This window comes from Gymnodraco acuticeps, unplaced genomic scaffold (assembly GCF_902827175.1).
Source record: "Gymnodraco acuticeps unplaced genomic scaffold, fGymAcu1.1, whole genome shotgun sequence".
Taxonomy (NCBI): Eukaryota; Metazoa; Chordata; class Actinopteri; order Perciformes; family Bathydraconidae; genus Gymnodraco; species Gymnodraco acuticeps.
In genome coordinates, this window is record NW_022992059.1 from 1875661 (window position 1) to 1902036 (window position 26376).

General features: G+C 42.8%; 1 protein-coding gene across 1 annotated transcript; it reads right to left on the reverse strand.

The window, feature by feature from the left end:
* Window positions 1-1740: 1740 nt before the first annotated feature.
* tpm3 (tropomyosin 3) lies at window positions 1741-25523 on the reverse strand. Its single transcript, XM_034202232.1, has 10 exons — window positions 25312-25523; window positions 21202-21327; window positions 18839-18972; window positions 17551-17668; window positions 14465-14535; window positions 3845-3920; window positions 3697-3759; window positions 3423-3492; window positions 2589-2667; window positions 1741-1974 (listed from the first exon to the last, which is right to left on the reverse strand). Exons 1-10 carry the CDS (start codon window positions 25423-25425, stop codon window positions 1971-1973), a joined length of 855 nt encoding a protein of 284 aa, XP_034058123.1. The 5' UTR covers window positions 25426-25523; the 3' UTR covers window positions 1741-1970.
* Window positions 25524-26376: the final 853 nt, after the last annotated feature.

Here is a 26376-nt window from a genome sequence, read left to right on the forward strand (position 1 = left end):
TTCAGCTTGTGTTAACCACAGACCTTATTTCAGACTTCTAACCAAAAATACAAAAATCGATGATTTTGAGATGAGGGAACCGGAAATGATAGAATGCTTACTCATTCAGGGATTGGAGATTCCAGCATTCTATAAATGATTAGAATACGAATAATAGAACACATTTGGGAAATGTACATTACATAATGATTTGATACAGGCCTGTCATGGAAATCATTCCAAAACGTTCATAATCTCTGGCACTGTGAAGTGTATGACTCACACCCTGATGTGTGATGGGAATTAGCCAGAAATAAAAGTTCTGAGTGTAAATCAATAAGCTCTGATTGTTATTATTATTATTATTATTATTATTGGGGGAGTTAGTTTGATTTGGAAACAAATATGTTGATGACTTTATTCAGTTGAAGGACAATTGGAGCTCCTAGAAAATTATTAAGACAGACCATTTGTAGATGTTTTATGATTCATGTGTCTTTACCAGTCACATGTAAGCACAACAGGCCAACTAAAATATTGAAAACAAGATTATAAAAATGTGAATATTGTATATTGTTATTTATTGTTAATTCTCATAGTTGTTGCCTTTAATGCTAATGAGATAGAAACATAATACATGTCTAACTAACTAACTAACTAACTGTGTATTAAAACTACAGTAAGGCCTATAAATCCTACTTTCTGAAGGGTCATGACTATCGCTTCTGTTTGAAGGCCTTCAGAGAGCTGTGGATAACCCTATGATCATTCTGGAGGCTGTGTTTAGTTCCCAATTTGCGCGTTCACACCAAAAAGAGTATTTAGTGCCGGGAACTTTTACCCCCATTTTCAGTGCCTGCAGTAGCAAAAAAGTACCAATTTCTATTGGCTGGGCGAATTGCAAACCACGCCCCGTAAAACTCCAAAAAAGTGTTGTGAAGCCGCCATTTTATTATCCTCACATTATCATTATTAGCATTAGCATTAGCCCAGCGCAGAAACACAGAGAGACTGGCAACACAAGACATGGCAACACAAAAGAAAACATGGGAGCGGTGGAGATGAGGAGGTGTCGGCGTTCTGGCGATTTACTCGGAAGGCTTCAGTAGAAGCTGCTGGGAGTCCCAGCAGCTTCTACTGAAGCTAGTCCCCAACTCCGGGGACTTCGGGTGGCAAGTTGTTTGCGGCCTGCCAGTAAACCCAAAGCAGAAGAAGACGAAGTGACGTCAACAGCTCATTTGCGTAATCTTACCTCAGGGAAAAGTACTCTGGTGTGAACGCGATTGGTACTTAGTGCCCTGGGGTAATAAGTGCCGGGGCACTAAGTGCCGGCACTAAGTACGGCAAAGTACTTGGTGTGAAAGCGGCTAATGTTAGTCAATGGGAACAAGTTTTGGTCCCAATGATGGTATCAGTTCCATCTGTTCCCCATCAGCCCTGCAACCTCTGACCTTCTGTTCACCTGCACCCCCCCATTCTGCTTGTGTTGGCTCTTGTTTAGTCTTAGTCAGATTCTTGTTCTTCAAACATCAGGAGGTTCCGTTCTGCTTTGTCTTGCCTTGTCTTGACCGATTCTTTAAATAAGGGTAGTTTCTGGTAGGAAATTCTGTCTCCAGCATTTGGGTCCACACACACACACACACACACACACACACACACACACACACACACACACACACACACACACACACACACTCACGCATGTTTCATCAGCAGCAACTTGTGGCTCAGTGAATAATAAAAAGCAGCCGTAGACACAGCAGTAACTCGAGCTTTCTCCCCTCTCTTGTTTTACTCTGGTACAGAACAGAGGTGATACAGAAGTACGATGAAGAGTGAATTCAGACGGACAACATTCCTTAAGAGAAAACAAACAATGAACAATGGCTACCAGGAATGAGGAAAGAGAGATGACATGTGATAAAAGGAACGGGGGTTGGGTGCAGAGTCTTGAAACCACGACAGGACAGGATGGTGGAGCTTCTGGACGTTTAGCTGAAGACACAAGAAACAAGAGACAGTGATGAAGTGTGTGTGTGTCCGCATTAGTGATGGAAGCAACACAAGAAGGCAGCAGAAGGCTGTTACAGGTCTGTTGTAGAGGAATAGAGTTATGGCTTGTTTCACAAAGACAACAAATGGTGACATCACTGATAAATCTCCTGACTATTCCCTGTGTTTTTTATATATCTGTTGTAATTTATTGTCTTTTATTGTGATTGTAGTAATGTGTTTTTATTACATGTACAGCACTTTGGCTCGACCAAAAATCGCTTTTAAATGTGCTTTATAAATAAAACTTGATTTGATTTGACTTGAAATGACTGCCAGAGCAAATTCCTGGGAACTGCAAAGCAATTTTGTATTGCCAACAGGGGGTGGTGTTGAAGGAGGTTTGCACCTAGTCTGTCCCTGTGCTCTGTAAGACTGTGACTGTCTACGGACTAAAGGAAATACTGTGAATTAAAAACAAGGTAGACCTGTACTGTACTGTAAGGTCTTATTTACTAGATCCTCTTCATTCCTCACCCTTTGTACATGTTGACTTCCCCCTAAAAGCATGCAGGCTAAGTCAGATTCCCACTGGAATGACACACATCAGTACTTACATGGAGGTCATGTCATTGAGTGCGTGGTCCAGTTCCTCACTGATGGCTTTGTACTTGAGTTTCTGTGCATACAGCTCATCTGAAAGGTGTGTTGCAAAGGAAAAGGGACACAAATAAGAGAGGAAATTATTGGAATTGTGGAATATGAATATGAAATATAAATACATGTAAAGTCATGGATGGACATTTTATAGAAAATTCTCAATTAGCAAAAACTTCCAACGAGCGAATGTAAAAATGTCAAAAGTAAGCCTAATTAATCTAGAAAAGCTGTAACTGTTATTGGTCGTGGCAGGAATTCAAAATATTTGAATTGGAATTGGAAACAGAATTGGACACAAGTGGAATAATGCTCACGATTTTCTTACTGATGGAAAAAGTGTCCATCCAATGTAACATATCGTTTTCTATACTGTAGCAATTGTTCCAAAAATGTAGCCATTTTTGTTGTAAACACTGAATGAAATCCACAATTTGAATTGCAAACCTAAGCTGACAAATGCAATCACCTTGCAACCATTTCCCTACTCATTTATATGAACGTGTGCAAAAAACAACATGAACTATTAATTTCTTTAAAAAATCTTGTGATAACACCTAAATAATACAACTCAGCTTCTTCTCTTGTCTTCTGTAGGACTTTGAGTCGCTGTCATCATACTTCCTGTTATGGTTAAGCTAGTAAGCTATTGCTCAAAGCAGACGACTGCTATCACCACATCTCAAATCATGTGTCCAAATTCAGCGTTGTTATGTATAGTCGTTTCCTTTTTTTTCTTAAGTCTATTTAAAGGATGCAGTTAGTACTGGTTCAATGAGTAATGAATGTTGTACCTTCCAGATCATCAATAGTCTTCTCCAGCTTGGCCACAGATCTCTCTGCAAACTCAGCCCTGGTCTCAGCCTGAGGAGACAAAGCATGAGTCAGCGTCAAATCAGAATACATGTGCGGTCAAAGATTAACTGAATATGCATTGGTATGTCAACTTATTTTTTTTCTTCACATTTTACTAAACAACTCTAGATTGTACAATGGATTTTAATGAAGGAACTGCCATTTAAATAGAGGGTTTACAATATCTTCTAGTCATCACTCCTTCTTCCTCACCTCTTTCAGCTTGTCAGTCAGGATCTTGATCTCTTCCTCATACTTGTCCTCCTTTTGAGAGTACTGTAATGAGAAAGAAGATTAGTCAGGTTGTGATTTATGTTAATAACCTGATCGCAGATGTCACAATCCTCTTCTCTGTCACTACCTTCTCAGCCTGGGCCTCCAGAGACTTCAGGTTGTTGGTGACGTTCTTCAGTTCCTCCTCCAGCTCAGCACATTTACTAGTTTAGGGTTAAGGGAAGGAAGGAGAAAAAAAGGGACATCAGATTAGTTTGGACAAAAGTAGTGGGCTGTGCATTTCACCCCTAGGCCTTCAGTAGTGTCCTACCTAAATAAATCCACCTCTTAATACCATTATTATGACGTCACGGCCATTACTATAATACAGAAACGCGGTATAACAGGGCGCTGCATCACAGACAGTATCTAATGCAGCGGGAATTAATGCCATTACACAGGCCCGCCCCTCCCTACACGCAGATCACGCAGACTGCGCAGACCTTGCGGAGGGGGCCTCCTCTCATGCGGCGCAATTCGTCTTATGTGCAAATGCGGCGCAACTATGCGCGCCACAGTTTCCCTGCTGCGAGGCTCCGGCGCTAACAGTACAGGAGCGTGCACCAAGGAGCGTGCACCAAGGAGGGACAATTGCATTTTAGATTGAAAGAATGTGCTTTTAGCTGCAGAAAGAGAAAAAGAGAAAGAGAAGAGAAGAGATTGATCGGGAAAGAGGTTGTCATGGTGTTTTGCCTCCCACCGTTTCCTTTCAGCTTCCCTTAGGATGGTTCTGTGAGTCAGTGAGCCAGAGGGGACTGGCATATCTGCCGTGAGGTGAGAGGACAGAAAGGGTGAAGGAGTAGGCTGTGGAGAGAGCAGCCGGGGGATTTTCTGATGTGACCCAAGTCTCAGAGAGCAGGGAGGTCAAAGGGTGCTGGGAGGCAAAGACGGAGGGGAACTGAGTCCTCCAGGAATCTGACTGGCAGTTCCAGAGGCCCTCTGTTGCGGCTTTCACACCAGCGCTTTTCCCATTGTAGCTCCGTGCTTGAGCTTTTCTGGTTCAGCTCCGGTTTCGCTTTTCTGCTCCCGCTTTGTTCACACCACACAGAGCCGGGGTGGTGCTGCGTCAATGCCTCATCGTTTGCATCATGACGTAACCGTTTACGTGCCTGCTTCATAAAAGCCAAACCGCGCGGAAATCCCTCACATCGACAACAACAACAATGGCCGATTGTATTGAAGCGCTGTTCGCTTTGGTTATGCTCTTACGAAACGAAATGGAAGGCAAGGGACGACTTTACAAGGGACGACTTTACAAGGAACGACTTTACAAGGAACGACTTTACAACTTTACAAGGAACGACTTTACAAGGAACGACTTTACAAGGAACGACTTTACGACTTTACAAGGGACGACTTTACAAGGGACGACTTTACAACTTTACAAGGAACGACTTTACAAGGGACGACTTTACAAGGGACGACTTTACAAGGGACGACTTTACAACTTTACAAGGGACGACTTTACAAGGAACGACTTTACAAGGGACGACTTTACAAGGGACGACTTTACAAGGGACGACTTTACAACTTTACATGGGACGACTTTACAACTTTACATGGGACGACTTTACAACTTTACAAGGGACGACTTTACAAGAGACGACTTTACAAGGGACGACTTTACAACTTTACAAGGGACGACTTTACAAGGAACGACTTTACAAGGAACGACTTTACAAGGAACGACTTTACGACTTTACAAGGGACGACTTTACAAGGGACGACTATACAAGGGACGACTTTACAACTTTACAAGGGACGACTTTACAAGGGACGACTTTACAAGGAACGACTTTACAAGGGACGACTTTACAAGGGACGACTTTACAACTTTACAAGGGACGACTTTACAAGGAACGACTTTACAAGGAACGACTTTACGACTTTACAAGGGACGACTTTACAAGGGACGACTTTACAAGGAACGACTTTACAAGGGACGACTTTACAAGGGACGACTTTACAACTTTACAAGGGACGACTTTACAAGGGACGACTTTACAAGGGACGACTTTACAACTTTACAAGGGACGACTTTACAAGGGACGACTTTACAACTTTACAAGGGACGACTTTACAACTTTACAAGGGACGACTTTACAACTTTACATGGGACGACTTTACGGCCGAGATGGGTTTTCTCCGCAGGGTGGCTGGTGTCTCCCTTAGGGATAAGGTGAGAAGTTCGGTCATCAGGGAGGGACTCGGAGTTGAGCCGCTCCTCTTTCGCGTCGAAAGGAGCCAGTTGAGGTGGTTCGGGCACCTAGTTAGGATGCCACCTGGGCGCCTCCCTAGGGAGGTGTTCCAGGCACGTCCAGCTGGGAAGAGACCAAGGGGTAGACCTAGGACCAGGTATCTCTTCGCTGGCCTGGGAGCGCCTTGGGATCCCCCAGTCAGAGCTGGTTGATGTCGCCAGGGAAAAGAAAGTTTGGGGCTCTCTGCTGGAACTGCTACCCCCGCGAACCGACCACAGATAAGCGGGAGAAGATGGATGGATGGACTTTACAACTTTACATGGGACGACTTTACAACTCTACAAGGGACGACTTTACAAGAGACAACTTTACAAGGGACGACTTTACAACTTTACAAGGGACGACTTTACAAGGAACGACTTTACAAGGAACGACTTTACAAGGGACGACTTTACAACTTTACAAGGGACGACTTTACAAGGGACGACTTTACAAGGGACGACTTTACAAGGGACGACTATACAAGGGACGACTTTACAACTTTACAAGGGACGACTTTACATGGGACGACTTTACAAGGGACGACTTTACAACTTTACAAGGGACGACTTTACAAGGGACGACTTTACAAGGGACGACTTTACAACTTTACAAGGGACGACTTTACAAGGGACGACTTTACAACTTTACAAGGGACGACTTTACAAGGAACGACTTTACGACTTTACAAGGGACGACTTTACAAGGGACGACTTTACAAGGGACGACTTTACAACTTTACAAGGGACGACTTTACAACTTTACATGGGACGACTTTACAAGGGACGACTTTACAAGGGACGACTTCACAAGGGACGACTTTACAACTTTACAAGGGACGACTTTACAAGGGACGACTTTACAACTTTACAAGGGACGACTTTACAACTTTACATGGGACGACTTTACAAGGGACGACTTTGCGACTTTACAAGGGACGACTTTACAAGGAACGACTTTACAAGGGACGACTTTACAAGGGACGACTTTACAAGGGACGACTTTACAACTTTACAAGGGACGACTTTACAAGGGACGACTTTACAAGGGACGACTTTACAAGCGACTAGTTTACAAGGGACAACTTTACAACTTTACAAGGGACGACTTTACAAGGGACGACTTTACAACTTTACAAGGGACGACTTTACAACTTTACATGGGACGACTTTACAAGGGACGACTTTACAAGGGACGACTTTACAAGGAACGACTTTACAAGGGACGACTTTACAAGGGACGACTTTACAAGGGACGACTTTACAAGGGACGACTTTACAACTTTACAAGGGACGACTTTACAACTTTACATGGGACGACTTTACAAGGGACGACTTTACAAGGAACGACTTTACAAGGGACGACTTTACAAGGGACGACTTTACAACTTTACAAGGGACGACTTTACAACTTTACATGGGACGACTTTACAAGGAACGACTTTACAAGGGACGACTTTACAAGGAACAATTTTGCAAGGGACGACTTTACAAGGGACGACTTTACAAGGGACGACTTTACAACTTTACAAGGGACGACTTTACAACTTTACATGGGACGATTTTACAACTTTACAAGAGACAACTTTACAAGGAACGACTTTACAAGGGACGACTTTACAAGGGACGACTTTACAAGGGACGACTTTACAAGGGACGACTTTACAAGAGACGACTTTACAACTTTACAAGGGACGACTTTACAAGGGACGACTTTACAAGGAACGACTTTACAAGGGACGACTTTACAAGGGACGACTTTACAAGGAACGACTTTACAAAGGAACGACTTTACAAGGGACGACTTTACAAGGGACGACTTTACAACTTTACAAGGGACGACTTTACAAGGGACGACTTTACAAGGAACGACTTTACAAGGAACGACTTTACAAGGGACGATTTTACAAGGGACGACTTTACAAGGGACGACTTTACAAGGGATGACTTTACAACTTTACAAGGGACGACTTTACAACTTTACATGGGACGACTTTACAACTTTACATGGGACGACTTTACAACTTTACAAGGGACGACTTTACAAGAGACGACTTTACAAGGGACGACTTTACAACTTTACAAGGGATGACTTTACAACTTTACAAGGGACGACTTTACAAGGGACGACTTTACAAGAGACGACTTTACAAGGGACGACTTTACAAGGGACGACTTTACAAGGGACGACTTTACAACTTTACAAGGGACGACTTTACAAGGGACGACATTACAACTTTACAAGGGACGACTTTACAAGGGACGACTTTACAACTTTACAAGGGACGACTTTACAAGGGACGACTTTACAACTTTATAAGGGACGACTTTACAAGGGACGACTTTACAAGGGACGACTTTACAACTTTAAAGGGACGACTTTACAACTTTACAAGGGACGACTTTACAAGGGACGACTTTACAAGGGACGACTTTACAACTTTAAAGGGACGACTTTACAACTTTACAAGGGACGACTTTACAAGGGACGACTTTACAAGGGACGACTTTACAAGGAACGACTTTACAACTTTACATGGGACGACTTTACAACTTTACAAGGAACGACTTTACAAGAGACGACTTTACGACTTTACAAGGGACGACTTTACAAGGGACGACTTTACAAGGGACGACTTTACAAGAGACCACTTTACAAGAGACGACTTTACGACTTTACAAGGGACGACTTTACAACTTTACAAGGGACGACTTTACAACTTTACAAGGGACGACTTTACAAGGAACGACTTTACAACTTTACAAGGGACGACTTTACAAGGGACGACTTTACAAGAGACGACTTTACGACTTTACAAGGGACGACTTTACAACTTTACATGGGACGACTTTACAAGGGACGACTTTACAAGGAACGACTTTACAAGGAACGACTTTACAAGGGACGACTTTACAACTTTACGAGGGACGACTTTACAACTTTACAAGGGACGACTTTACAACTTTACATGGGACGACTTTGCAACTTTACAAGGAACGACTTTACAAGGAACGACTTTACGACTTTACAAGGGACGACTTTACAAGGGATGACTTTAAAACTTTACAAGGAACGACTTTACAAGGGACGACTTTACAAGGGACGACTTTACAAGGGACGACTTTACAAGGGACGACTTTACAACTTTACAAGGGACGACTTTACAAGGAACGACTTTACAAGGGACGACTTTACAAGGGACGACTTTACAACTTTACAAGGGACGACTTTACAACTTTACATGGGACGACTTTACAACTTTACAAGGGACGACTTTACAAGAGACGACTTTACAAGGGACGACTTTACAACTTTACAAGGGACGACTTTACAAGGAACGACTTTACAAGGAACGACTTTACAAGGAACGACTTTACAACTTTACAAGGGACGACTTTACAAGGGACGACTATACAAGGGACGACTTTACAACTTTACAAGGGACGACTTTACAAGGGACGACTTTACAAGGAACGACTTTACAAGGGACGACTTTACAAGGGACGACTTTACAACTTTACAAGGGACGACTTTACAAGGAACGACTTTACAAGGAACGACTTTACGACTTTACAAGGGACGACTTTACAAGGGACGACTTTACAAGGAACGACTTTACAAGAGACGACTTTACAAGGGACGACTTTACAACTTTACAAGGGACGACTTTACAAGGGACGACTTTACAAGGGACGACTTTACAACTTTACAAGGGACGACTTTACAAGGGACGACTTTACAACTTTACAAGGGACGACTTTACAACTTTACATGGGACGACTTTACGGCCGAGATGGGTTTTCTCCGCAGGGTGGCTGGTGTCTCCCTTAGGGATAAGGTGAGAAGTTCGGTCATCAGGGAGGGACTCGGAGTTGAGCCGCTCCTCTTTCGCGTCGAAAGGAGCCAGTTGAGGTGGTTCGGGCACCTAGTTAGGATGCCACCTGGGCGCCTCCCTAGGGAGGTGTTCCAGGCACGTCCAGCTGGGAAGAGACCAAGGGGTAGACCTAGGACCAGGTATCTCTTCGCTGGCCTGGGAGCGCCTTGGGATCCCCCAGTCAGAGCTGGTTGATGTCGCCAGGGAAAAGAAAGTTTGGGGCTCTCTGCTGGAACTGCTACCCCCGCGACCCGACCACGGATAAGCGGGAGAAGATGGATGGATGGACTTTACAACTTTACATGGGACGACTTTACAACTCTACAAGGGAAGACTTTACAAGAGACAACTTTACAAGGGACGACTTAACAACTTTACAAGGGACGACTTTACAAGGAACGACTTTACAAGGAACGACTTTACGACTTTACAAGGGACGACTTTACAAGGGACGACTTTACAAGGGACGACTTTACAAGGGACGACTTTACAAGGGACGACTATACAAGGGACGACTTTACAACTTTACAAGGGACGACTTTACATGGGACGACTTTACAAGGGACGACTTTACAACTTTACAAGGGACGACTTTACAAGGGACGACTTTACAAGGGACGACTTTACAACTTTACAAGGGACGACTTTACAAGGGACGACTTTACAACTTTACAAGGGACGACTTTACAAGGAATGACTTTACGACTTTACAAGGGACGACTTTACAAGGGACGACTTTACAAGGGACGACTTTACAACTTTACAAGGGACGACTTTACAACTTTACATGGGACGACTTTACAAGGGACGACTTTACAAGGGACGACTTTACAAGGGACGACTTTACAACTTTACAAGGGACGACTTTACAAGGGACGACTTTACAACTTTACAAGGGACGACTTTACAACTTTACATGGGACGACTTTACAAGGGACGACTTTGCGACTTTACAAGGGACGACTTTACAAGGAACGACTTTACAAGGGACGACTTTACAAGGGACGACTTTACAAGGGACGACTTTACAACTTTACAAGGGACGACTTTACAAGGGACGACTTTACAAGGGACGACTTTACAAGGGACGACTTTACAAGGGACAACTTTACAACTTTACAAGGGACGACTTTACAAGGGACGACTTTACAACTTTACAAGGGACGACTTTACAACTTTACATGGGACGACTTTACAAGGGACGACTTTACAAGGGACGACTTTACAAGGAACGACTTTACAAGGGACGACTTTACAAGGGACGACTTTACAAGGGACGACTTTACAAGGGACGACTTTACAACTTTACAAGGGACGACTTTACAACTTTACATGGGACGACTTTACAAGGGACGACTTTACAAGGAACGACTTTACAAGGGACGACTTTACAAGGGACGACTTTACAACTTTACAAGGGACGACTTTACAACTTTACATGGGACGACTTTACAAGGAACGACTTTACAAGGGACGACTTTACAAGGAACAATTTTGCAAGGGACGACTTTACAAGGGACGACTTTACAAGGGACGACTTTACAACTTTACAAGGGACGACTTTACAACTTTACATGGGACGATTTTACAACTTTACAAGAGACAACTTTACAAGGAACGACTTTACAAGGGACGACTTTACAAGGGACGACTTTACAAGGGACGACTTTACAAGGGACGACTTTACAAGAGACGACTTTACAACTTTACAAGGGACGACTTTACAAGGGACGACTTTACAAGGAACGACTTTACAAGGGACGACTTTACAAGGGACGACTTTACAAGGAACGACTTTACAAAGGAACGACTTTACAAGGGACGACTTTACAAGGGACGACTTTACAACTTTACAAGGGACGACTTTACAAGGGACGACTTTACAAGGGACGACTTTACAAGGAACGACTTTACAAGGGACGATTTTACAAGGGACGACTTTACAAGGGACGACTTTACAAGGGACGACTTTACAAGGGATGACTTTACAACTTTACAAGGGACGACTTTACAACTTTACATGGGACGACTTTACAACTTTACATGGGACGACTTTACAACTTTACAAGGGACGACTTTACAAGAGACGACTTTACAAGGGACGACTTTACAACTTTACAAGGGATGACTTTACAACTTTATAAGGGACGACTTTACAAGGGACGACTTTACAAGGGACGACTTTACAAGGAACGACTTTACAACTTTACAAGGGACGACTTTACAAGGGACGACTTTACAAGGGACGACTTTACAACTTTAAAGGGACGACTTTACAACTTTACAAGGGACGACTTTACAAGGGACGACTTTACAAGGGACGACTTTACAAGGAACGACTTTACAACTTTACATGGGACGACTTTACAACTTTACAAGGAACGACTTTACAAGAGACGACTTTACGACTTTACAAGGGACGACTTTACAAGGGACGACTTTACAAGGGACGACTTTACAAGGGACGACTTTACAAGGGACGACTTTACAAGGGACGACTTTACAAGAGACCACTTTACAAGAGACGACTTTACGACTTTACAAGGGACGACTTTACAACTTTACAAGGGACGACTTTACAACTTTACAAGGGACGACTTTACAAGGAACGACTTTACAACTTTACAAGGGACGACTTTACAAGAGACGACTTTACGACTTTACAAGGGACGACTTTACAACTTTACATGGGACGACTTTACAAGGGACGACTTTACAAGGAACGACTTTACAAGGGACGACTTTACAACTTTACGAGGGACGACTTTATAACTTTACAAGGGACGACTTTACAACTTTACATGGGACGACTTTGCAACTTTACATGGGACGACTTTACAAGGGACGACTTTACAAGGGACGACTTTACAAGGAACGACTTTACAAAGGAACGACTTTACAAGGGACGACTTTACAAGGGACGACTTTACAACTTTACAAGGGACGACTTTACAAGGGACGACTTTACAAGGGACGACTTTACAAGGAACGACTTTACAAGGGACGATTTTACAAGGGACGACTTTACAAGGGACGACTTTACAAGGGATGACTTTACAACTTTACAAGGGACGACTTTACAACTTTACATGGGACGACTTTACAACTTTACATGGGACGACTTTACAACTTTACAAGGGACGACTTTACAAGAGACGACTTTACAAGGGACGACTTTACAACTTTACAAGGGATGACTTTACAACTTTACAAGGGACGACTTTACAAGGGACGACTTTACAAGAGACGACTTTACAAGGGACGACTTTACAAGGGACGACTTTACAAGGGACGACTTTACAACTTTACAAGGGACGACTTTACAAGGGACGACTTTACAACTTTACAAGGGACGACTTTACAAGGGACGACTTTACAAGGGACGACTTTACAAGGGACGACTTTACAACTTTACAAGGGGCGACTTTACAAGGGACGACTTTACAAGGGACGACTTTACAACTTTATAAGGGACGACTTTACAAGGGACGACTTTACAAGGGACGACTTTACAAGGAACGACTTTACAACTTTACAAGGGACGACTTTACAAGGGACGACTTTACAAGGAACGACTTTACAAGGGACGACTTTACAACTTTACAAGGGACGACTTTACAAGAGACGACTTTACAAGAGACAACTTTACAAGGGACGATTTTACAAGGGACGACTTTACAAGGGACGACTTTACAAGGGACGACTTTTTACAAGGGACGACTTTACAAGGGACGACTTTACAAGGGACGACTTTACAAGGGACGACTTTACAAGGAACGACTTTACAACTTTACAAGGGACGACTTTACAAGGGACGACTTTACAAGGGACGACTTTACAAGGGACGACTTTACAAGGAATGACTTTTTAAAAGGGACGACTTTACAAGGGACGACTTTACAAGGAACGACTTTACAAGGAACGACTTTACAACTTTACAAGGGACAACTTTACAAGGGACGACTTTACAAGGGACGACTTTATAAGGGATGACTTTACAAGGGACGACTTTATAAGGGACGACTTTACAAGGGACGACTTTACAAGGGACGACTTTACTTGGAACTTTACGAACATCACATGCGAAATTCAAGACTTCTTTGCGGTCTTCAGGAGGTTGATCCCGCCCATGCCCCTGCCCCCGCCTCGACATAAGAGAGACGTAAGTGGCACCGCCTCTTAGCTCCGGAATCTTGCTTGCTAGACCGATAATTTTTAGAAGCTGGAAACGAACCGGATTCCGGAGCTAAGAGGCGGCACCGCTGCGGTGTGAAGAGGAAAAACCGGTGCTTTTCAGGCTCTAGCTCCGAGCCGGCCCTGAAAACGCGTTGGTGTGAAAGGGGCATGTGAGAAGGTTTTGGAAAGTGTGTAAGAAGTATCTGCTGCGGTACCACCAGCCCACAGAGCGGCTTCTATGCTTCAGATGATCAACTTCTGATCACATTTCACAAAAGCAAATACATGATTTAGTGACTTAGAGATCACAGCTGCATTTCGCTGTGGAACCCTGATTTGTGAAATGACAATAAATGACCCTTGAACTTGAACCAAAAGACTTGTACAGACTCAAATAAATGGCCATTATATAGATACTCACGCCTCCGCAAGCTCCGCCCTCTCCTCTGTGCGCTCCAGCTCTGCTTCTACAATCACCAGCTTACGAGCCACCTGGACAAAAGCATTACATATGTTTATGCTATGAGGCTTCATACTTAACAGAGTCGTAAATAACATAATCAAATCTTTGATAATCCCCAGTGAAAGTTTAGTATGTGGACTTGTCAGTTTGAGCTATCTTATTGTGACTTAATATTCAGGGGGTGTCAGGATTATCATGTCATGTCACGTTTCTATGTCTAGGTGTGGGTGTTTTGCCTTTTTCCTTGTCATGTTTCCTCCCTGTATATTGTCTGGTCTTTTTTCCCTGTGTTTTCATGTCTGTCGTTAGTTTCCCTGGTGTGTCAAATTTCCTGATTGTTTTCACCTGTCACTCCTTGTGTGTCTTCTGTGCTCATCAGTGTCAGCCCCGCCCCTGATTGTTCCCACCTGTGTCTTGTTACCCTGTGTTTAAATTCCCCTGTCTCCCAGTGTTCAGTGTCAGTTCGTCTTGTCTATTGTCATGGTAAGGTCTATGCTCCTGGTACTCTTGAAAGGTTTTTGATTCCTCACTGCATGAGCGCTTTCATTTTTTGTTCTCTGTTCTCTGTTTTTTGTCATCTCGACAAGAGTTTTGGTGGTTACCTTTTTGTTCATTTTTGCTATTCATGGAAAAATAAAGTATCTTACAATACTTTACCTCTGTCTCCCGGGTCGTGCAATTGGGTCCTACCCCCTAAGTGCCTGAGTTCATAACAGAACGAACTGACCATTATGGACCCAGCAGACTCAGCCCTTTTGATGCTACAGGCGGAACGTCTTGGATACTCTCTGGAGTACATTTTTTATACGTGGAAAGGCGCCTCATCTAGACGGGGTAGAGAGGCTGCGTTGAAGGAGGCACGTCAGGAGGTTGCTCGCAAGCCCTGGCTCTGGAGCTTGTTGCCCGAGTGGCTTAGGGTTTTCTCACGTAGCCCTGAGTGCCAGTTTTCATGTTCTGACCCTTTCTTGGGGTCTGGTCTGGCGTTTGGAGGTCCACGAAGCCTCCAAAAGACTCCTAAGAGACGCAAGTCTCCTCTCAAGTCTCCGTTCAAGTTCCCGCTCAAGATCCCTCTCAAGTCATCTCTCAAGTCGACTCAAGTTTCCTCTCGAGTCTCCACTCAAGTCCCTACTCGTGTGCCATGGGAGGTTCTGCTGGATGTCCTGCCAACCTTGTGTCCTGTGCCGTTGGAGGCCCCGCCGACTACTCCTCTGCCGGGGGTCCTGCCAACCCTATGTCCTGTGCCGTTGGAGGCCCCGCCGACTACTCTTCTGCCGGGGGTCCTGCCAGCCCTATGTCCTGTGCCGTTGGAGGCCCCGCCGACTACTCTTCTGCCGGGGGTCCTGCCTACCCTATGTCCTGTCCCGTTGGGGGTCCCGCCGACTACTCTTCTGCCGGGGGTCCTGCCAACCCTATGTCCTGTCCCGTTGGGGGTCCCGCCGACTACTCTTCTACCGGGGGCCCTGCCAACCCCATGTCCTGTTTCGTTGGAGGCCTCGACATCACCTGTCCCACCGGCTCCGGTTCCTGTCCGGTCAACACCGGCTCCTGCCCGGTCCCCCTGAGAGCTGTGGTCATCGCCATCGCCCCTCCTCGTCCGCCCGAGACCCCCTTTTTGAACTCTGCCTTGCCCCCGGGCCGTCCGCCCGAGACCCCCTCCTTAAACTCTGCCTTGCCCCCGGGCTGTCCGCCCGAGACCCCTTCCTGGTCCTCTGCCGTGCCCTGGGCTGTCAGTCAAGGCCCGTCCTCCGGACCCCCTCCACCCACCCTGCTGGACGTTTTGGATTTTTGTTTTGTTTAGGGACGTCTAGTATCCGTCCCTTGAGGGGGGGGTTCTGTCAGGATTATTATGTCATGTCACGTTTCTATATCTAGGTGTGGGTGTTTTGCCGTTCTCCTTGTCATGTTTCCTCCCTGTATATTGTCTGGTCTTTTTTCCCTGTGTTTTCATGTCTGTCGTTAGTTTCCCTGGTGTGTCTAATTTCCTCATTCTTTTCACCTGTTACTGCTTGTGTGTCTTCTGTGCTCATCAGTGTCAGCCCCGCCCCTGATTGTTCCCACCTGTGTCTTGTTGCCCTGTGTTTAAATTCCCCTGTCCCCCCCAGTGTTCAGTGTCAGTTCGTCTTGTCTATTGTCATGGTAAGGTCTATGCTCCTGGTACTCTTGAAAGGTTTTTGATTCCTCACTGCGTGAGTGCCTTCATTTTTTGTTCTCTGTTTTTTGTCATCTCGACAAGAGTTTTGGTGGTTACCTTTTTGTTCATTTTTGCTATTCATGGAAAAATAAAGTATCTTACAATACTTTACCTCTGTCTCCCGGGTCGTGCAATTGGGTCCTACCCCCTAAGGGCCTGAGTTCGTAACAGGGGGGGGCAGAGACAGGATGTTTCTGTAGGCCAACATGACTTCACGTCACCATGCACCTCAAAGCTAAAGGTGGCTAATGTTCGGCGTGATGACGTTTAGTCGTGTCATTTAGACACCTGTGAGCAACCGCTGTTTTAAGACTAACAGAAGCTTCAGACGTTCACCAGTGAGGTATTTACTAACGAGTTGTATTCTCTTCTGCTTGTGTTACCAGAATTCATACCTCTAACCAAAGACACGTTCAGAAGAAATCTGCAGTGTTAAAATGCTAACTTATTTCCAGGTTTTTTTACTGCACCACAACAATGGCTGTATGGCTAAATACTGTCAGCAAAATATACAGTTTGAATAATGTGCACTTTATTATCTTGTTTATTCTGTACACATTATTTTGCACATCTACCTGACCATCCTTCCTCTGTTGCTCTTTCTGAGGTTTGTGAATTATTTTCCTTTTGGGGGGGAATTGTTCCTTAGAACAGAGGTGGTTGTACACTGTAAAGCCCTCTGAAGCCAAATGTGTTAATGGTAATATTGGGCTATATAAATCAAATACGATGACTGATACTGTAAAAAAAAAGTCCTTTCAGATGATGACTTTTTGGGTTCTTGAAGAAGTGTCACCATTGAAGTGTCTCAGCCCCCACCTCGTGCAGTAACCCTAACCCCCAGAACACTCACCTCCTCATACTTGCGGTCGGCCTCCTCTGCGATGTGTTTGGCCTCCTTCAGCTGGATCTCCTGAAGCTCCATCTTCTCTTCATCCTTTTGGGCCCTGTTCTCAATCACCTTCATGCCTCTGCACACACAACACATTAGTTATTTCTTGCAGCATACACACTTTTCAAAATTGAAAAAGCCTTCTTAAACAATGTGCATATGAATTGCTTCCTATGTAGCAGAAAAACATTCATTGATATATGAATGCTATCAGCAGACTGTCAATATTATGTGAGCTTTAATGCTATGCGAGACAGTATTAATATTAGCACCTGATTTAGTTGTAGGCCTAGTCTTAGTCTGTTGAGGAACATGTTACTCAGTGTGTGTCAAGTTTTAGTATTTATTTGTCAATTCAAAACAACAAAGAACACATTCTTTGATAGATTGATGAATTAGTTCATTTACATTTGGTGGAAGTCTGCTGTAACATTATGATCCCTTGCTAAACCAATCTATACATGCCACATGACCTGACCAGCTGCACCTGCACCGTATGTGCAGGACCATCAACAACAGGTCATTAAAAGCAGTCTTCACAGACTATGGTGGATTCTTAATCAGTCTCGTAGTTTAGTTAGTAGTAAGTAAGACTTGCACATAGACATGTACGTAAGTGTACATATGTGTAAGCTTAGCTACTCTGTGTTGTCCCATATTATTGTTGTTGTGTTTATTCAAACTCAGAGGTGGAAGAAGTATTCAGATTTTGTACTTGAGTAAAAGTAGAAGTACCAGAGTGTAGGAGTACTCTGTTACAGTAAAAGTCCTGCATTCAAAATGTTTCTCAAGTGAAAGTATAAAAGTATTCTCATCAAAATATAGTGAAAGTAGCGACAGTAAAAGTAGTCGTTGTGCAGATTGGTCCATTTCAGAATAATATATATATGTTTTATAATGATTGATCATGAAAGTGTTCTCAAAGCTGGTAAAGGTGCAGCTAGTTTGAATGACTTTGTATACTGCAGGGTAGCTGGTGGATTTACTCCAGGTGGAACTAAAGTCTGATTTAACACTTGATTAGATTTCACATCATTCATCCAGCATCAAATGTAAATACTCAAGTAAAGTACAAGTATCTGAAAACTGTACTCAAGCACAGTACTTGAGTAAATCTACTTAGTAACTTTACACCACTGTTCATACTGTTAAACGATGTTCTATCCTATGTTTAACTCTTATTTCCGTTGCTGCTGTGACTCCTGAAGGGGCTGGATATATTTGTATCTTAAATCACAGCATGTTTCACCTCTCGCTTTCGTCTGCAGCCTTCTCCGCCTCCTCCAGCTTCTGCAGAGCGGTGGCCAGCCTCTCCTGAGCTCGGTCCAGCTCCTCCTCCACTAGCTGGATGCGTCTGTTCAGGGAGGCCACCTCTGCTTCAGCCTGAGCAGACACGGTCAGGACGGATCATAGAAAACCACTGTTGCTAATGCCAATGCATATTCATTTGTATATGTATTCTGAAGCCAATGTAAAGCAAAATATGATTTGTTCACACACTGTAGCTTATGGAAATGTATTGCTTGCCGAGGATCTGCATATCTGGTTTTAAGAGGCTGAATATGACCCTATAATTTTAGACTGCAGATCAGAAAGTCATGACACCAAGGTCGTAAGTATGTGTGGAAGCTTTTGCATTCTCCTCATAGGGGAGTTGACTTGTTACACGTAACTGCCTGACATTAACATTACCATGGCAATGACATTGAGAGTGGTGGGGGAACCGCAGCTAAATAGACAAGGTCAATACTAAAGATTTGAAATCTCTTAATGTATGTTGTTTTTAAATAAATCCCAACGATAACATATTAACATATTGGCTCTTGACTGGGTTGCATTTTATTCTTATTTTATTCTGATTGTATTCATATTTTATTCCTTACCATTTATTTTTATTATTTTTATTTGAAACCAGTTTTTTTTCCGTTCTGCGTTGGTTTTCTTCAATCACAAAGCTTTGTGTTATTCTGGTTATTCCTGGGATGGGGGAGATAGTATTGTATTTTGTACATTATCTATGTGTTGATTTTTGAAGCACTTGATTAAAAAAAAGCCCCTTGACATCCATCTTGACATAATGCCACGCCCTGACATGGTATTTGTACCAGTCCTTCTCTGGAGGCAGAACAATGCAGCTGACAGCTGGGCTTCTATATGAAGACTGAGAGACATTGTTGAGCAAAGACTCTGAAACTGAACAGTGTCGGCAGATTTCAGACTGCAATGTTTGCTTTCCTTTATTCTCAGATTGTAGATCACCATAGCTGCTGCTTCAAGAAACTATAGTTATAACCAGTGGTGGAAAAAGTATTCAGAGGCTTTACTTGAGTAACAGTACCAATACACTGTTGTGCATATTTAATTACAAGTATAGTCCTGCATTCAAAATCTTACATAAGTATACTAAAGTACTATCAGCAGGTTCTTAAAGTATACAAAGTAATGATTGTGCCTTATATGTGTGTATATAATTATGTATTATATTTGTGACATTTCTAGTTAGTATGAGTGCATCAAGAAGCATTTTACTGTTCTGATAACATTTTAATAATTAGACTATTTTAAGAATTAGTTAGTCCACTAGTTTCATTTTAAGAGATGCATTTTCTTAAAAGTGTTAAATAAATGATTGGTAAAATTACATGATTTCCCTCTTAAATGTAGTGGAGTAGAAGTATAAAGTAGCATGAAATGGAAATACTCAAGTAAAGTATAATTAGCTCAAAATTGTACAGTACTAGTAAATGTAATTGGTTACTTCTCACCACTGATTATAAGCATAGAAGTCTGTGCTTGTATTGCTGTAAGCAGTGTACCAAATGTTTATTTTGTGGTAGCAATCCCACAAAACATCAGAGACATATAACTGAACTTTAATTTCTATAAGTAGAGCAGTTCTGGAAAGTAATAATTCATTCTCTACAAAAGGAGACAGACTAAATACATACTGTGTCCCGGGAGGACTGGACGATATACCTAAAATGGACTTGGACCATTGTTAAGCCTGCAGTCAAGGTTGCCCGGCTGACATCATGGCCAAAATAGAGCTCTGAATCCCCCCTGACAGCTGTGAGGAGTCCACGCCGAGCATGATGGGAATGGAATGCAACAGCGAAGCAGTGAATCAGCCCGGCCAGGTTTACACTGGCAGCATCACAGCTTTTATCATAGGCTCAGTTCAGGGCTCCGGGGCTGTGAGAAGGTTATATTTCTATAAACCTTTAAAAGTTATATTTAAAGGTTTACCGTGCGTCACAGAAACAGACGAGGTGAACAACCGACTACTGTACCTCCACTCTAACACCGCTTTTTTCAATCGTGCATGGAGGGGAATAGGAGTTTAAGCTACACTACATACAAAACTCACAAGAAATGCCTGGCTTATAAAGAAAATACCGATCTAAATATACACTACTCCGGAAGCTATGGTTTCAATAGAAATGTATATCTTTAAGGTTTAGATTGAGATTATATTGAAATATAAACTAGGTCTTATCATTGCAGTAAAATCTCCCACATTGTCCCACACAAAGACACTCTTTGTCCCACATGTGTCTGGTTGGCACCTGGTCACCTAGCTGGGGTGCATTATTATGGAATTGTTTTACTCACATCGGCAGCCTTTTTGTCGGCAACCTCCAGCTTCTCCTGAGCGTCCTTCAGAGCCTCAGAGTATTTATCCAGCTCGTCCTCCGTCCCCTTTAGCTTCTTCTGCATTTGCAGGATTTCGTCTTCATGCTGGTGGTGGTAGGAGAGATTAAACACACAGTTCAAATGTATTACAGATTCTTTTTTGTACTGTAGTACTTTCCATCCACCCATCCATCCATCCACCCATCCATCTACCCATCCATCCATCTATCCATCCATCCATCCATCCATCCATCCATCCATCCATCCATCCATCCATCCATCCATCCATCCATCCATCCATCCATCCATCCATTCCATCCATCCATCCATCCATCCATCCATCCATCCATCCATCCACCCACCCATCCATCCACCCATCCATCCATGATAGCATCCTCTACTCCCATCCATCCATCCATCCATCCATCCCTCCATCAACACAGTAACCTCTTCACTTTCTGTTGATAATGTTAGTTCAATTTTTTTACGTTTTACATTTCAAAAAGGTTATTATTACACATTGCATCTTAAATATGATCATTGAAGCGTTGTCTCGAGTTAGGTCCAGGGGTATGAATAATTATCAGCAAAGGCAGCGAAGCACACAAAGATGATATAATACCATTTAATATAACATGCACACCAGAATAATATATAATCTATATTATAGTCTGCATACATGTACTATAGAAAATAATGTAGTATAACATATTCAAATACTATAGTATAATTTGACAAATAATACAATGGAAAAAGAGTGTGCAGGCTGTGTGGAAATGGGTACACAGAGCGGCTGATTGGTGTGTGTTCTGATCCGTCATGCATCCAGCCAGCGGAATGAGCTGCCCATCTGGTCCTGGAGAGGATGGGAACAGTTATCCAGGATGGCTTTGGTTTTGTACTTCATCTTCCTCCTGTTCTACCTCCAGACTGTTCAAGTTCATCTAGAAATGGGTCTGAGTCTGAGTTGGTCAAATCTATTGGATAGCTTCCAAAATCTTCCTCTATTTGCAATTACTCTTTCCAAAGAATGTGTGGATTTTCAATTGGAAGAATTTTAGGAATGAACATGAGGAATAATTCCGGATAACAAAAACTTCTTCAATGCACATACTGCCAAAATGATAGCATCCTCTACTCCCATGTTTGGCTGGTGTGCAAAGGTATGTCTTCATTGAGAACCCATGGGCATGCAGGAGGTTCTAGGTCCATCTCAGGTTTAGAGACCTGAGATGCTGTCTGGCCCACAAACCTAGGTTTATGTTGGAGCTTGGATTGCTCCCTGGCCAACTTGATGGGGAAAGGGCACAGCTGGGATAGGTTGTGATGCAGCAGCGGTTGATGTGTTATGGATGAGGGTCCTTGGTTTCAATCCTGTGTTACAGTTGTGGTTCATTTTAGAACAATCTTTTCCCTTCAGTTTTTTATCAGTTTCCTCTCTAGTCCTTTGGACAGGACAACGGTTGTATTGTTTGGAAAGCATCACACTATTTTGGGGGGTACAATGATGTCCTTAAAGAAATTGATGTAATCTGTTGTCCAGAGGAGAGACCCTCAATATTACCCAACATAGTTCTACTGGAACTATTCCCGGTCTGTGACATGGAACTTCTGTCGCCTCATCAGTGGCTCGTAGGTGGCTCTAAGCGATGTCTGTGTGAAGGATGTCACTAACGCTCGCTGTCTGGCTAGTCAACCTACCCTTGTTCCTTCACACTATTGGTTCCCTGGCACCCAGCACTGAAACCCAGTGGCTCCTCAAACCTCACTAAAGACACTGCTGTTGCCTACCATGCTGCGAACGCTCAACCTTGTTTCCTACAGAATTATGATTCCATGCAACAGCATTTCTCCTGGACAGTTTAACACTTGTGGTTAACGTTGTAAATTGAAAGAAAACAAAACAAATTGGTATTGCTTGGACAATACAATGATGGGGTTATGTAACATCATGATTTGGCTACAAATAAGCACGTTTGTAACCTTAATCATTTTGAAGTTGTAAATCAAAGTGACAGTGATGGACATCATACTTAAGTTAGAGTATTAATACAGAAGTGTAAAAATCACATTCAAAATTGGACTTGATGACCAAAGAACAATTTACAAAACCTTTAGCAGGACATTATACCGCCCTCACGTCCATCTTCCCCAGACTTTGGTTAGAAATTATTTGTGAAACATTTCAAACAAACATGATTGACAACACAGTTTCATTGTATAGGAAAATACTTTTTGTAAGGGCACCAAGCAGGAATTGTGGGGCTTCAGCCAGGACACTGCAGGCTCACACTATGTGTTTCACTAATGGAAGGGGCCTTGGCGAAGTTCTACAGTTTATAATAACTTCATCCAGGATTAACAACTCAATCCTCAAACGGCTTCAAAGGATCTGGATTAGCTTGATGAGAATAAACAGGTTTATTTTAGCTTGATGAAAGCATGATAGCTCGATAATTATAGTACCGACAACAACTTCTCATCATGTGCATCGAAGTCTTCTGGTGTCAACTCTGCTTCCATTAAAGAGCTCTGACTTAAGCCTTGAGTTTGTCTGGTTCGATTTACAATTCCTATTTTTCTCAGTCTGAGTTTTGTATCAGGGCATCATGAGCACATTCATACATAAACCATCACATTTCCACTCATACAACCAATCATATAACAAGTCAGGGCCTTTTGGACATGTCCATAAAAGGTAAACACTTACTTTTCTATAATCTGTACTTGAACGATCCGTTGTAATGCTCTGCTTGAGTGCAATCTTTTTATTTAGCATGTTGTATAATTTTCTTATTGGTTTGTCAGAGTTGGATTTTGTCACATTTGTATCTTCTATTTATTTATGTTATTTTAGTTTGTGTGCTTATATTGTATTATTGTCTTTGAGGACCCCTTTGAAAATGAGATTCCAGAAGTAAAAAGGGGATTCATCGATGAAATCACTGAGAATGGTGATGTTTATTTGATGGAGTCGAAAAGGGTCAGCTATGGTTAGATACTCATGAAGCAGCGAGGGTTATTTAATAACCACTGTGTGTTATGTATGATTTAAGTCAAGGTTGCACAAAAGAGTTAAGGATTAAGAAATAGGAATTGTTAGTATCTTTGTGCTGCTCAGAGCCTTATTCAATGATAATCAGGACCAACTCGTGAGGAAAGTGGTCAGAATGTCCATTTACAGATTGAAATGGTTAAATGCTCAAATTCTACCATCCACTAATAAAGTAGTTTACTTCGGATACGGACAGAAAACTCTGGTAACAAGTTCAGACAAAGACATCCTCCATTATACATCATGGAACAAATGCTAGAACAGCTGCAGGATCTCTGTAATGTTAGCTCTCCCAATCCAACGTTAAAGTAGACTCATGAATGTATTGTTCAAATGGCTTCCTTAACGTTATGGGGAAACTGAACAATTAGCTCTTGGCTAACACCCACACATGAAACCAAATTAAAAAAAGAAACCGTGAATTATTATTTCTGTCTCTGACTGTACCGACCTATGCATGGCATGTGGCATGGCATGGCATGGCATGTGGCAATAGATACACAATGCCAGTGTAAAGATCAAGAGCGGCAAGGCTAATAAAATATAACTTCAGGTTATACCATCATCTTCAAAATGATTGATGAACCCTTCCAGAGTCAGATTTCTGACCACATAAGACATGAGCTTTAGTAACTCCTCAGTTATGATAGCTAGTCAGTGGAAGAAAAAGTCCCTTGAAGGAGTGACAGGTAGCCCTAAGGCCCATGACATGAATCCTTCCCTGCCTCACAGGACCTTCAACGGAATATGGATATATATATATATATATATATATATGATTTGCATAAAGTCCCCTGTAGTCTTCATCTTGTACACCACCCTAACCCCAACCCTAACTGCACACATTGTACAATTCTGTCTCTGGCATTCAAGAAGTGTTAGAGTTGGGGAGCAGTGGGTAGCTATTATAAAGCATCCAGGGAGCAGTATGGGGGTCAGCTGCCTTGCTCAAGGACACCTCGGCATTGAACCTTACAAAGTACCTGCCTCACACCTGTTTAATATGAGTTGTTGTATCCGTGTCCACAACCCACCTGCTTGCTCCTGTCTTCAGCTGCCTTCTTGTCTGCTTCAGCTTGCTCGGCCTGGTCCAGTGCGTTCTCCTTGTCCAACTTCAGCATGAGCATCTTCTTCTTGATGGCCTCCATCTTGGCTGAGGTCTGGTGGGCTTTTGCAGCTGAGTACAGTTAGGAAGACAAACGGGTGCAGGACGGATGACCTGAGAGCCTGGCGGAGACACTAAACTCTGACATAGATAGAGGGAGAGCATTTATATGACAGAGGGGCAGACCCTCCCACATCCAAGCCCCTTAACACACACTCACCCTCCTCTAGCCCTGCAGTCCGCCCTCAAATGAGAGGTAAACCTGCACACTGACATCTTGTGTATTTGTATGTTTCCATGCTTAGAGACACAAGTACAACACCATTTTAATATTGAATCTACTCTTTTCTTTGTGATGTCAGGAAAACTAAAACAAATTAAAACATTGGTGTGACTAGAAAGACAACTATAATTGATTTCACAATATCAATATAGTTGATTTAATATGAAATAAATTGAGGCTGAGCTACGTTGCTAAACTGAAGACATGACAAAGAAAAATGCTTTAGTCTTTTTCTGTCTGTCATAATGCTCATATTACGGACCAGACAAAGGTCGAACTTCCTCCAGTTGATGAGAGTTATCTTCAAAATGTTTCAAGGTCCTCAGATACTTTGTTTTTAGTACTTTTGAAGATACATTTTATCTTACAAAGTATGCTGTAACAACTTTTTGTCTTGAATTGTACTTTGTGTACGGCCACCATGCAGTTAAACAACAGCTGTTGCTGCCATTAAGTGAGCAGAGCACTGTTACAATCTCATATCCATCTGACACCATTTAGGTCTACAGTGAGAGGCATGTGATGTAGGCGGGGGGGGGGGGGGGGGGGGGGGGGGGGGGGTATCACAACACATGGAAGATAGCAGACAGTTAGGATAGTCACTGAAGGTCCATTTCATATCTGTTCTGGTCTTTTGATCGGAGATGGGGTTTGACAGTGAGGAACATATTGTGATGGCTCATAATGTTCATGATTTAAGAAGATCATAAC